Genomic DNA, 13,918 nt, shown 5'->3' with positions numbered 1-13,918 from the left:
ACACACACACACACCCTAATGGGATAAAAGACACACACACACACACACACACACACACACACCCTAATGGGATAAAAGACACACACACACACACACACACACACACACACACACACACCCTAATGGGATAAAAGACACACACACACACACACACACACACACACACACACACCCTAATGGGATAAAAGACACACACACACACACACACACACACACACACACACACACACACACACACACACACACACACACACACACACACACACACACACACACACACACACCCTAATGGGATTAAAAAACCTGACCCTACGGACTGAAGGAAGGTGGTATCAGATGAGTCATTGGAGCTCAGACCTTGGCCACATCACTTTTAATTGTGTGACCTTGAGCAAGCAGTATAGATCCCTGAGCATCAGGAGTCCCTCCCCTGTTTTTGGTTTTACCTCCTTATCTACTTAAAATTTTGGTTAGTGGACACTTGGTCCTGTCTAAAATGTTCATAAGACGTTTGGTCCATGCAAAAAGTTCCTTGCAATTTGGTCCAATCCAAAGTGTCCATGCCAAATGGTTTTGGACAGAGCCAAGTATCAAGGACCTTTTGGCGTGGACCAAATGTCCTACAAGGAAAATCTCACCACCCCAAGAACACCTTCCTCTTCCTTAGGGCTAGGCATGTGCCAGGTACCAGGTTAGGAGCCTTACATGCATTAATTCCCATCATTCTTGCCAGGAAGATATCATTATTCCCATTTTCCAGATGAGATCAGGGGGTTGGAGAGGTTAAGTAATCCTGGTCTGGAGAGAGAGAGCATTGATTTCTGGCTTTGGTTCTGCCATTTCACCCCAAAGTCATTTAATGACTCTTGAGTCTGAAGTGTGGCTTAAGAATGAGACAGCACACTTAAAGGCATGGTGCCTGGCTCACAGGAGGTGTGAGTTTTCTTTGAAGAGAATGATAAAGTCAGAGACTTATGATTGGAATACAGTGTGGCAATATTTGTCAATAACTGTGCAATAAAGTTTATTCCCTTTGTCTTTGGAATAGTTTACTCCTTGGCATTTATTCTGATGAAATAATTCATGTGGGGAAAAAGCTATATGAACAAAGATTTGTTTATTTACTCATCATTTAACAGCCATTTATTAAGACCATCTTCTGTACCATGCGTGATTAGGGTTGGGAACACAGGCCCTCTCTGGCACAGGGGTGCTTTGAGAGTGGATTAAACATCCAGTATCGGGGGATAGGTAGACAGTGATGTACTAAGTCATTTGAATATTATGTAGACATTAAAGATGATTTTGAAGAAACAGAAGAATATTTGATTGAGTTAGTTTAAGAAGTAAAATTAGATGCTGTGGATACACCTGAAACTAATATAATATTGTATGCCAACTATATGTCAATATTTTAAAAAAGTGGAAAAAAAGTTAGATGCGATGGAGGCTTCAACTAGTTTTAAAGTTTATATTTGGACAAAAACAAAGGTAATGTGCAAAAATGAAAATACTTTTATTTGTATAATAGGATTTGGGGTGATCTTTAAAGAATTTGTTTGCTATTATATATTTCTCCCTGTAGTAAAAGAAAAAGCAGCATCCTTTGGCTGTGGAGCTGCAATGGATACTGCACAGAGCTGGAGAAGATAATGTTCTGTTCCACATCCATGAATGTTCATCCATTCATTACCTTGTTTCCTCCCCATAGGGCCACGTGAAACTTTCTGACTTTGGCCTTTGCACAGGACTGAAAAAAGCACATAGGACAGAATTTTATAGGAATCTGAACCACAGCCTCCCCAGTGATTTCAGTAAGTGTTAACAGTGATGTTAGCCTTTTTATCCCTTAACTGGGAGCTGTTCCCCTGGTAACCAAAATATGCGGGATGGATTAGGAGATTCTCACAGTTTGAGTCTTTAGAGAGTAAAAATACCTTCCCAGGTTTGCCTGTGATTTGTACTATATGGTGAGGCAAGATGAAGGCTACCAAATGTGTTAAAGGCAGATGTCCAAAAGAGCATTCTTTGGAGCTCTTGAGAAGGTTACAAGGGATGAATAAGGAGCAGGCAAGCAAAAGTAGTAGAGGAAAGAGTCCTGGGAACAAGTCCAGATTATATTTATCCTTGGTGCTTCTTTCTGTCATGGCAGAAAGAAGTTTATGAGTTACTTTCACTCTATCAAACCATTGAAACTCTGTAGTAAAATTGCAGTTCATCCTTGAGAAGCTTATGTCCATAGTGTATTATATATTCAGAAGTCTCTGATTATGTAAGTTACTACTGTTGGAAATTTGATAGTAATTTTGAGAAGTTGTGAATGTTTTAGGTCCACTTTGGGACCTTTGCTTCTGATGAGACTGAATTCCCTGTGATTCTGATTAAATTCCCTGTAATTTTGTTTAAGGTCTGTCCGTGTCCTCTCTGGCCACCTGATCCACATAGAAGTGTGGCTTACAACTCTTATTGTGTGATTCTTTGAGTTAATGCTTTAGAGCCTCTGATTTGGGCTTATGAATTTGCTGGGAAATGTGTCATCCAGAGTTATTGATGTATGGGCAGAAAAGCAAGACCCGAGGGTCTCATGTGGCTTGAACCAGAGCCTAAAAAAGTAGTAAACTTTATTCCTGAACTTTGATTAGAACTTGTTTTCTCTGCTTTTAGCTTTTCAGAACATGAATTCCAAAAGGAAAGCAGAAACCTGGAAAAGAAACAGACGTCAGCTAGTAAGTAATATTTGTGGCTTCTTAAATGCTACAAACCAAGTATGAATCAGTTTAAAAGTATGCACATAAATTTGCATTTGATAAATGTTTGCAGCTTACCTATTCCTTGTTTTAAATTACCTTAATAGAGCACTGTCATTATGTTGGTAGCGCCAAAAGTAATCTTTTGAAGGAGGGCAGATAATATGAGGTTGTTCTGGTTGTGACATTTTCAGTGGATGACCTCATTCTGACCTTTTACATTGGTGACAACCCCTTTCCTTCCTGTTTTACCTTTTCCCTATGTTTATGGTGGTAAAGGGGTTATATTTAAGATGGAGTTCTCGCAAAATGAAACTAAGTACAAATACCTACCCAGAGCTTTAAGGCTGTGGTTCTCAAACTTTAAAAAGTTTGATTCACTGAGTCAAATCAGTTCACCTGCCCCACCCTTTCCTACTTTATGGTGGAAAAAGGAACTTGGTGATAAAAACTGGAGAGAAATTTAAGGGAAATGCTTACTTTACTAGTATTTGAGTATATACACATAAAATTATGCCCCACAAGCTTAAAAATAAGTAACATTATTGCATTTACCTTGATATCAATAGCATGTTGGAATTTATTTAAATAGTACAAATTCACCAGTGAAATACTGCTGTCTAGGCAAACTTTTATTCTGACTCATTGGTTCATAAAATGCAATGCACATATCCCAGTGTCTAGTTATTGGAGAATTATTGACCAGATATAATAGAAATGTGTATCACTACATACTTAGGCTTTCCTAGAAACCCAATAGCAAATTGAAAATAGTAAAGCTAAACTATAGCAGTTGGTCATTAGAAAGCAAGAATAGCAGGGATGGAAAACTATGACTAACTTGGAATGATGATCATGCATGTGTATTCGCTAGAAATAGTGGCACTTCTGCTTGTTGGTGTATATAGTTGTAACTTGGCAGGTTTGCCAAATACAGTGTTTTGGCCAGACTTCTTACTAAAATAGTGAATTAGAGTTCACTATAGTATCTTTAATAACTCATTTAGTAGGTTGCTACTAAGTACCTGTTAGTCATATGTGAAAGTGGAAGCCTTAGGATTAAGAAAGAATCAAAAGGCAGGCTTGCATTTTTTGGATTCATTTAAGGCCCATCAGTGGGTCTCAAGACCATGCTTTGAATATTATGATTTTTATGTTAAACCTGGGTTTTGGAAATGTAGAAAATGAAATTAATCTGTGATATCTTTTCTAACATTAACTTGGGGATACTTAAGTTTGGTATAGCTAGTCACATCATAGCCTTCTTTTCATAGTTTGTTAAGGATTAGGGAATGTCAGGAGCAGATTTGGTCAGGCGCTTCTATTATGTCTCTCATAGAGCAGTAGATCTTAGCCTTGGCTACATACCAGAATCACCTAGGGAACTTCAGAACTTACTGATGCTGGGTCCCACCCCAAGAGATTCTGGTGCAGTTGGTTTGGGGTATACAGTCTCGGTATCTTATCTGATTTTTAAAAGGGCTCTGGGTGATTCTACTGTGCAGTGAAAGTTGAGACCCTCTGTCTAAGAGACTGTTTCTTAAACAGTAGCTCCTGCATTATTGGGAGACTGATAATTATGTTTTGGAGGGTAACAAAAGGTAAGGAATCTTCTGTGATTAAAAAAATTTTTTTTTAAAGCAAACTAAGATTTAACCTTTGGCGACTGTAATTTTGGGGGTAATTAAGCTTAAATACCTTAAATTATTCTTGTACTCTGAGAAGCTTTATGCCCTTTGACATATGCCAAAGGGTCATGTCAGACTTACTAGGAACCCCTTATAGGTCTATAAGGAAGGAAATGTCCCAAGTTCCATATTTGGAGTTAAGTGTTCTTTAATAGTTAATGTTTTTTAATCTGAATAAACTTAGGTTCTCATGCTGTGGTTAAGGTTCTTGCCTTTTTACTCTGTCTATAGTAGAAGTGGTCATCCTCATATGACCTCCTCTGATAACTTGAAGAAAATAAAGCTAACTTTCAGTCTTCAAAAGGTCAGTTAGGGCTTCCCTGGTGGTGCAGTGGTTGAGAGTCTGCCTGCTGATGCAGGGGACACGGGTTCGTGCCCCAGTCCGGGAAGATCCCACATGCTGCGGAGCCTGCGCGTCTGGAGCCTGTGCTCCGCAATGGGAGAGGCCACAACAGTGAGAGGCCCGCGAACCACACACACACACACAAAAAAAGGTCAGTTAGCCCTGTGCTTTTGACCTGTCGTAAGTGATCCCATTCAGCTAGTACCAAGTTGAAGGTTAATATTAGTTAATGCTTAATATAAATTTATTGCTCTAGGTTAAGCCTAACGTATATAATTGTTCACCCTGCCTGCTATTTTTTTTTTTTTTTTTTTTTGCGGTACGCGGGCCTCTCACTGTTGTGGCCTCTCCTGTTGCGGAGCACAGGCTCCGGACATGCAGGCTCAGCGGCCATGGCTCACAGGCCCAGCCGCTCTGCGGCATGTGGGATCTTCCCGGATCGGGGCACGAACCCGTGTCCTCTGCGTCGGCAGGTGGACTCTCAACCACTGCGGCACCAGGGAAGCCCCAAAATTACTTTTTAAAAGCAGAGGAGTGGAATTCCCTGTCTGTCCAGTGGTTAGGATTCCATACTTCCACTGCAGGGAGCATGGGTTCAATTCCCTGGTCGGGGAACTAAGATCCTGCATGCCGTGTGGTGTGGCCAAAAAATAAAAATAAAAAAGATAAAGGCAGAGGAATGATAAACATAAAATTGAGCATGGGGGTTAGGAGGAGAGGCAGGAGGATGGGCTGGTGGGTACACTGTTAGCTTGAATAATATCAGTGATACATATTTTGGTTCTTCATTTGGACTCATGGGTATTCATTTTATTGTGCTTCATAATTTGGTAATTTTTTGGTATGTAACAAATTTAAAAAATCATAATAAAAATGATAAGCCTCAGTCTGGGAGAAGATATTTGCAATATATAAAACTATAAAGCATTAATGTTCTGATGAATCAGGATTAATGCCTTGGATTCATAAAGAATTACTACGAGGGAATTCCCTGGTGGTCCAGTGGTTAGGACTCCACATTTTCACTGCCAGGGCCAGGGTTCGATCCCTGGTCGGGGAACTAAGATCCCACAAGCCGTGAGGCCAAAAAGAAAAGCTAAAAAAGAAAGAATTCCAAGGAATCAGTAAGAAAAAAGATGATGCAACTGAAAAAAACAACTAATGGTCAAAGGATCCGAACAGTAGTAATTCACAGAAAAAAGAACTAAATGGCTAATTAACATATGAATATGCACTCAACCTTACTAGAAATAAGGGAAATGCAAATTAAAACAGCAAGATCCTATTTCATGTTCATCAGATTGGTAAAAATTTAAGAGTCTGACAAAGACAAGTGTTGGTGAAAGTGGAGCACTAGGAGCTCATCCCACTGGGCATGTTAAATAGATGTAACCACCTTGGAGGACAACTGGATGATGTCTGATTAAGTTGAAGATGCTCATGATGCAAGACCCAGCAATACTACCCAGTGCCCAGGACGTGTTACAAGAATGTTTATTCAGGTGTTACTTGTTATAGTGAAACATTGGAAGCAATGTAAGTGTTTATTTAGAGAAGAATGTATAAAAAACATTGTGACATTTGTATAATGGAATAGTGTACAGCAGTGAAATTGGTGAACTAGAGCTACATGAATAAATCTCAAAATCATAATATGGAGTAAAAACAAGTTTTAGCACTATAGAATAATGCAGTACGGTATGAAACCCTTTATTAAAAGTTGAAATATACAAGAAATTATATGTCATTTATACAAATATCCATACAAGCATAGCACAGGGGTAGTTATGATTTCAGGATAGTTATGACTTCAGTGGGGAGAGAAGGATTCTGACTTTAATCATTTCTGTAGTTTTGTTTCTTTTAAAAAGGAATGATCTGAGACAAATATCACAGATTATTAACCTCTCTTTAACATGGGTAATGTATACATGGATGTTGTATTGTCTGCTTTTTTTTCTGTATATTTGCAGTATTTCATAATAAGTATTTTTAAAAGTCCATACAGCTGTAGCTTTTAACTTTAGAAGTTGTATAATATGGAAAGCACTTAGATTAGGGCCTTCCATGTGGTAAGCCCTCAAATGCTGAGCACAGGAAGGCTTTTTGACTGTAATTCCCCTAGTATTGTAGTCCTGGTATATGAGAGTAGATTACTTGAATTTAGAAAATACTCTTCTAAGAACTAGTTACATAAATGTTTCAGTTTGATAAGCAGATATTTATAAACCTTTGACCAATAGGTTATAACTTTAGCTTTTGATAATAAAGTTTCCCTTTATGATTTTCCAAATTAAAGAGGTGGAAAGAGGGATGGTTTTGAGCAAGATATTTAATTTCCAAACCAGGCTCTGCCAGTTAACTAGTTCTGAGGCCTTGGGCAAAGCCGTTTTGGGCGTCAGAGTTTTATCTGCAAAGTTGGGCGAATAAGGTCCTCTTTGCTGAGTTTTGTCATAGGCTCATAAGCATAAAAGGAATACAGGGCCTGGCACTTACTGGGTGCTCAGTTATGGTACTAGTTGCTACGACAGATACCTTTGACCTAGTGAATGGTCTCTCACCTCACTGACAAAGCTTTATTTTCATTTTGGAAGTTCTCTGGCAAGCCAGACTTGCCATTAAGCTGCTGGGCCATCCTGCTTATTTAGTTTGTGGGTAGCTCTAGGTGATACTTGTAGCCTTTGGTCTCTAGAACAGAACTCTGGACACCCATCTTCCTGCTGGGCTTCCTGATGTGTGTACATGTTTCAGGCCTTCTCTACAGTAGGCACTCCTGACTACATTGCTCCTGAGGTGTTCATGCAGACCGGGTACAACAAGCTCTGTGATTGGTGGTCGCTGGGGGTGATCATGTATGAAATGCTCATTGGTAAGTTGCGTGCTTTCAGAGGACTTTTTCTGTGCAGTCAGGAAAGAGTCCTATGTTGATAATAGACTGTTTCAGGTGGGGGTCATCTAAGAGCACTTTTCCCCCCGCGTCTTTTAAAGTGAAGTTTCCTAGGTAGAAAACGCTGGGCCATCAAATGTATCCCACTATATTATGGCTCCCTGGCACCCTCTCGTGGCTTTGTTGATCATTTATCATGGTTTTCTTCGACTTTTCCATCCTCTCCATCTAGCAACTCTTTCATTCACTGGCATTTATTAAACACCCATTGTATACAGAGAGCCTTCACTGGGCTGTGTCTCGAGCACTCTACTTCTTAGTTGCTGTCCCCCCTTCTCTCTCAAAGCCTTCAGAGCATGGACCCCTCATACCTCTCTCCCTGTTGATTGGTATGTCTGTGTATTTAGGGGACACATCTGTGGGGCTGGCCATATGCCTGAGCACTAGGAGAGCCCATCTGTCCGTGGTGGCCCTGAGTGAATCTGTGTAAATGACTGGTGTGGCATCGTCTAGCTGTGTTGTCTTTGGGAACACTGGACGCATGCCTGTGGAGGCGGATGTGGTCTGTGTAGAGGGCAGGTGGAGTATTACGGTGACTATCCTTCTCACCTGTAGTTCTCAAAGAGAGGCATGGTGGTCACTTTTCCCAAATAAGGATATTCCTAGAATGGAGTCATTTCTTAATGATGTTGTTTCATCCTTTCGTTTTCCTCTTTGGGCACAGTGAGCCCCGCCTCTGCAACTCTGCTTCTGTCCTCCTTCCTTTTTCCAGCTCCAGCTAGTAGCTGGCTCCCTAGTGGTACCAGAAGCACAACTTCACTTTGGGTTTAGGAGTTTGGGGGAAAATGAACAATTGGTTTAGATGTTTCCTGGGGTGAGTGGAAATCCTGTTCATGTCATGTAGGGAAGGACATATAGGATCATTAAAGATATATTAAAATCAGATTAAGGGGAATAATCTCAGATTCAAAGTTCTGGGATGTGAGAGCTCCGAAGTTCCCTTTTTATTACAGGCTACCCACCTTTCTGTTCTGAGACCCCTCAAGAGACATATAAGAAGGTGATGAACTGGAAAGAAACTTTGACTTTTCCTCCAGAAGTTCCTATTTCTGAGAAAGCCAAGGATCTAATTTTGAGGTATCAGAGAACATTCCCCCTGTCCCCCAGCCAGGCTTTTTGACATGAGTGAATCTATTTTTAAAAATTTTCATCATTTCCTGGGTTGGTCCCCCCTTCCTCCCATTTCTCCTTTTCTTTTTCTGAAGAGACTACTTGAGGTATGCTGAAAGGCCTCTGTCTTTTCCAGATTCTGCTGTGAATGGGAACATAGAATTGGAGCCCCTGGAGTTGAGGAAATCAAAAGTAACTCTTTTTTTGAAGGTGTTGACTGGGAACATATCAGGTATATCCATATACAAAGTTTCAGGATAATTTCAGAAAGTCTGTAGTTTGCTTAATACTAATTTAGAAGCACCACTACTGGCAAGCCAAGTATGGGAAGAGAGCTTCTTAGAAATTCAGGGTCTTTTCCTGATTTTCATTCAAGGTGAGGATTGGGAGTTGGGGTTTCCTGTCACCCATGTGCCATGGGACACGTTGAAGCCAGCAGTCATTTCCAAAGTGAAGTGAACTTTGGATTCCACGGTGAAAGGACCACCTAAGCATTGTGTTGCACTTGCTTTTACCAAGAACACACCAACTTCTCTAGTGTTAGGAGCCACCAGCAGGACTGTCCCTGCCCCTAGGGTGGAGGCTATCACTGGGAGACAGAGAAGGAAGAGAGGAGTGGAAGAAGGATGGAGTGGGGAAGGGCGCAGAGGGGGAGTGGAGGGGAAGCGTGAAACTTGCGGACAGGGCGCGCAGAGAGCTGCCAGCGCTGCACAGACCTCCCTCCTCAGCATTCATTGGTTGAGCAGAAGATGAAGTTGTCATCCATTTCATAGTAGTGTTCTAATTCGCATGCTTGTGATTTCTACCTTTGCCTTTTAGCCACTCTACTTCGTTGGCACTTCTGGTAGAAGAGGGGCAGAGCCCTGCACGAAGGGGCATTTAGAGGTTCAGTTTCCCTTTTCAGCAGACAGGGCAGGCTGTCAGGGAGAGTGTGCTAACTTTGGATTTTAATTTCTCCTTATTTTTCTTGTCTTTCTTCCTAGCTATGAATAATTGTTACATTTTTTTCATCATAGTTTTGTTTGGTTGTAGTCAGCTGGTGTGGTTGGTCAGTGGTCATAAGCTTTTCAAAGGAAATTAATGCTGCCTGCCAGTGGACAGTCTTCCCTTGTCAGACCAGGGGTCTTTTTTGGAGAAAGACTTGATTACTTGTGATCCATATGTTTACTAACCGTAGTAATTTTTGGCATGTCTGTCCTTGGCAGAGAGAGGCCTGCTGCAATATCTATTGAAATCAAAAGCATTGATGATACCTCAAACTTCGATGAGTTTCCAGAATCTGATATTCTTAAGCCAACAGGTAATTCTACCACTGCCTCAGGCTGCCTTATAAGTGCATTATTTCCCCCAAATTTTGGGGTGATGTTTACAAATCAGGGTAGAGAACATGGAGAGGAACTGCAGGCTCTTTGTAAGTATTTTTCCAGTGTTAATGCAGGGCAACAGTGAGACCTTGTTGAATGGAAAGTAGTGAATACAAACACCGATATTTAGCCTGCTCAGCTGGATGGGTGAACCACAAAGATTTGTTCTCTTGTTATTTATTAAATTAAAGGTTAGGTAATCTGAAATGACAGAAATGAGAAAATAAAACTTTTAAAATATTGTGAAAAACATGAGGTTCAGAGAACATAGGCAGGCAAATGTAGAAATTTCGCAGAGTGAAAAATAACTTTTCCCAGATAGAAGCTGTGATATGTTCTTCAGAATGTCATGTACTGAGTGTCAGTACTGAGTAGTCCATCAAGGTAAGGCAGTGAATCAACTCTCACATCTGTTTCTTTCCCAGTGGCAACAAGTAATCACCCTGACACTGACTACAAGAACAAAGACTGGGTCTTCATCAATTACACATACAAGCGCTTTGAGGGTCTGACTGCGCGGGGGGCAATACCTTCCTACATGAAAGCAGCAAAGTAGTTTCCTTGAAATGGGATCCTAAATCGAGCAGTTCTTTGTACAACATCATGGTTTTCTTCTCACATAACTGTTCTGAAAGAGCTTCGAAGAAGTTTATGGAACCTACCAACGTGTCATGGTAAACTCCTGAAATGTGATAGTAAGTGGATTCTCTTCCATGATGCATCTGATGACCTGTAGAACAAAGACAACCATTTTTACTACATCAGCCATTAACGGCTGTCCTGCTTCTTTAGAAGCATCATGAGCCAATTTGATGTTTTAAAAAAACTTGAGTTTTCCTAAGTTCATCAGAATGTAGGGGGAAAAACAGCCATCATCCAACATTGAGATTGTAACATATACTTACTGAGTATCAGCCAATTCCTGTGATTTTGTGACATATGCTTGCTACCAAGCCCACCAAGTATTTCTTTTCTTTACAGCTAAAAGTTCCATAGTACTAAGGAAATAAAGCAATAAAGAAAGCTTCAGTAGCCAGCATTCTGGCTGAAGGAAATGATCCACCATTCTGAGTGGGTGATGGTGGTAGTTTCTCCCCAAACCTCAGCCTCGGGCAAGTAGCTTTTTATAGCCTCCATTCATGGTGCACTTTATTTATGGTACTAGGATAAAGACCCTCAGTCCATTTTGATTTCCTTCTACCCATTTGAAATACTCACGCTGCTTTTCTGAGTGTTGATGGGAAGATACCAGCTTGATCCTTTGTTGCTCTTAGAAGGCCCAAAAAGCCACTGGGCATTGATTGCCAAGGAGTCCTGGATCACGTGGAAAATCCTCACTTTCTCTTCACGGCTGTATTAGAAAATCCCTTTGGATGTTGCCGTGGACTAGCAATACCCACAAGTGCTGCCAAAAGAACCTCGGTTTATTCCTGGGAACACAGCAAGGAGAGCCCAGGCAGAAGCAGGAGGCCTCGAACCCTCTTGGCTAAGGTGCTGCTCCTGCTCCGTGTCCAGACCTCCCTGCAAGTGGTGAAGGAACGAGCCCAATACAAAGCGCAGAGCCAGCCTGCAAATCCGTGCGAAGTTCACGCCTCAATCTTTGGTGCAACTGTATTTGTATCCTCTTAGTATTTCTCCTCTCCCAACTTTAAGTAACCATTTTGCCTTGGAATCATGATTACAAATTTTTCCTTTGCAGATGCCTTCCTGGGGGATGGTCCTCTTCACCCTAAAGGGTCACGTGCAGGCCTGGGCTGACCAGGCCTCTCTGCTGTGGTGTTCTCTAGAGAGACCCTCTGAATTTTAGCACAAAGTGCCTTTTCTTTCACAGCTGCCACCGCCTTTAGAGGACTTTTGCTGCATCAGAAAAATGTGGAGGCTCCATATTAATGCATTATTACTTTTAAAAATTTTGATAACTCTTAAAGCATCATTTGCACCTATGTGGTAACTTTGCCTGTTGCAGAGTGTCATAGCCAAGCCACAGCTGGGAGACTGCTTTCTGCCAGTCTTGAGGTTGTTAACATCAGCTATGAAAGGAAAGTATGTCCTAGCTTAGCCATTCAGAAAAGAAAAAGAAAAATGGACTATCAGAGTTACAGTAGTAAGTGAAACTGCTTTGGGTTTTAATGTCTTAGAGGAAGAAAAAAGAATATTAGGGAAATATTAACTCTGGATGAAGGTAATGTGTTTCCCCTTATTCTTTCATTCATGGTTTGCTAGTGAAAAGGAAGTGAGATTCTTTTGTGTAACTTTGTAGCTTCTTTGGATTACCAAATAGTTGGGGTCTTGACCCCTATGTGTTTTGCAAGAGTATGTGGTAAGCATGGACAATGAGAGGTAATGGGAGGGTGGTAGGTAGTCTGTGTGTTGGGGAGTGGCAGGGGATAATTTGTTTTTGGGGGGGAATGCCCACATTTTAACTTTTAAATGTCTGAATAAACTGTGTGAAAACAACAGTGTAAGTCTGGCTCATAATTCAAAGAGCCAGAGTGCTGATGGCTTCCTCTGACCCTTTTGTCTGCAAACCGTTAAACGCTGAAGACCACCTTTAGGCAAAATGCTTTACCATCTCAAGGAAGATGGGACCTGCTTTTTTGTTCCCTGAGAACAAGTCTTCTGAACTGGAGTTCATGTAAAGAGACTGTCTTCTGTTGGCCTCACGTCTATGCTCTTTTCACCTGGCTCAGTGTTACTGGGCAGTGGGCACTCTTGCAGTAAGTGCAGTTAGGCCAAGGGGAGACCTGCCGACGAAAGTTCTGTAAACTGGTGGACCCTTTATACAACTGTTTGTTTGTAGCTCAGCCCCATTTTTTTTCATCCTGGGGTTGACCAGGAATCTCACAAGCTCCCAGGATGGACTTCTCAGCTCCCTGTGTCCACCAGAGCAGGGCTTTGTCTCTGGATGTAGATTTAAGGAGTCTTATGGGTCCCACTTCTTACCTCCTTCTCTGGGTCAGGAAAAGGACCCTCAGGCAAAGAGGAAGGGGCAAAGACCAACCAGGGTGGGAACTGCAGGCAGAGGTTAGTTAAATGCAGCCTAACAATGTATTGTCGTTCCAAGGCTCGTGAGTTTCAAGAAACATGTCGGGAACCACTGGCTCAGTGTTGGTCCTATTCACAGCTAATTCTGTGTCCTGTCTCTTAGGAGAAGTTAGAAAATAATAGAACTTGAACTGTACTGCATACTAAAATGAAACTGAATGCTGATGTCATTCAGACTCCTTGATTCAGGAGTACATCAGAATTTTCTTCAGTACCTATTTAAGAATTTCAAAAGTGAGGGGAATCCTTTGGGATTAATGGTCAGGCTGTGAAATAGCAGATTGCTAATTTTAATGCTCATCTGTGTAGTGTAGGAATCCTCTGCCGCTGATTGCTACTACTGTTTCTCTGAATCATTTCCTTGGAAAGCATATTTCCTGGATCACCTTCTCCTGTTACTCTCTCCTGGGCCTCTGTGTGTAACCCAAACGGTGTTTTGAATTGAATGCAAAAGGATTCAGTGAATGGTATTTTCCTTTCCTAGTTAGCAACCATTTCCCTGGAATGATCTGTCAAAACCAACACTGACTTAAAAACAAGCCTCCACGCTGCTCTTTAGGCATATTTTCAGAGAAAAACATCTTGCCCACATAATACTTAAGCATTCATAAAATACAGCGCTCAATCCCAGGTACACTGGGGATGCAATAGGGAAGCCCACTGTGGTTCTGAAC

At 41.3% G+C, this 13,918-nt stretch overlaps 1 protein-coding gene across 2 annotated transcripts in view; it reads left to right on the top strand.

The window, feature by feature from the left end:
- Nucleotides 1-12,701, top strand: part of STK38 (serine/threonine kinase 38) — a 42,098-nt gene extending 29,397 nt beyond the window's left edge. For both annotated transcript variants that reach the window (XM_082848292.1, XM_082848291.1), the window contains exons 8-14: nucleotides 1,712-1,814; nucleotides 2,665-2,726; nucleotides 7,530-7,647; nucleotides 8,679-8,802; nucleotides 8,972-9,067; nucleotides 10,041-10,135; nucleotides 10,625-12,701. In XM_082848292.1, the coding sequence (XP_082704418.1) occupies nucleotides 1,712-1,814; nucleotides 2,665-2,726; nucleotides 7,530-7,647; nucleotides 8,679-8,802; nucleotides 8,972-9,067; nucleotides 10,041-10,135; nucleotides 10,625-10,755 (729 nt within the window). In that variant the 3' untranslated portion in view covers nucleotides 10,756-12,701. The remainder of the gene's footprint in view (nucleotides 1-1,711; nucleotides 1,815-2,664; nucleotides 2,727-7,529; nucleotides 7,648-8,678; nucleotides 8,803-8,971; nucleotides 9,068-10,040; nucleotides 10,136-10,624) is intronic.
- Nucleotides 12,702-13,918: the final 1,217 nt, after the last annotated feature.

The sequence above is a fragment of the Leucopleurus acutus genome (genome assembly GCF_964270905.1).
Source record: "Leucopleurus acutus genome assembly, chromosome: 10".
Classification (NCBI taxonomy): Eukaryota; Metazoa; Chordata; class Mammalia; order Artiodactyla; family Delphinidae; genus Leucopleurus; species Leucopleurus acutus.
Note: the sequence above shows the minus strand (reverse complement) of the source record. Positions and strands in the feature narration are given on the sequence as shown.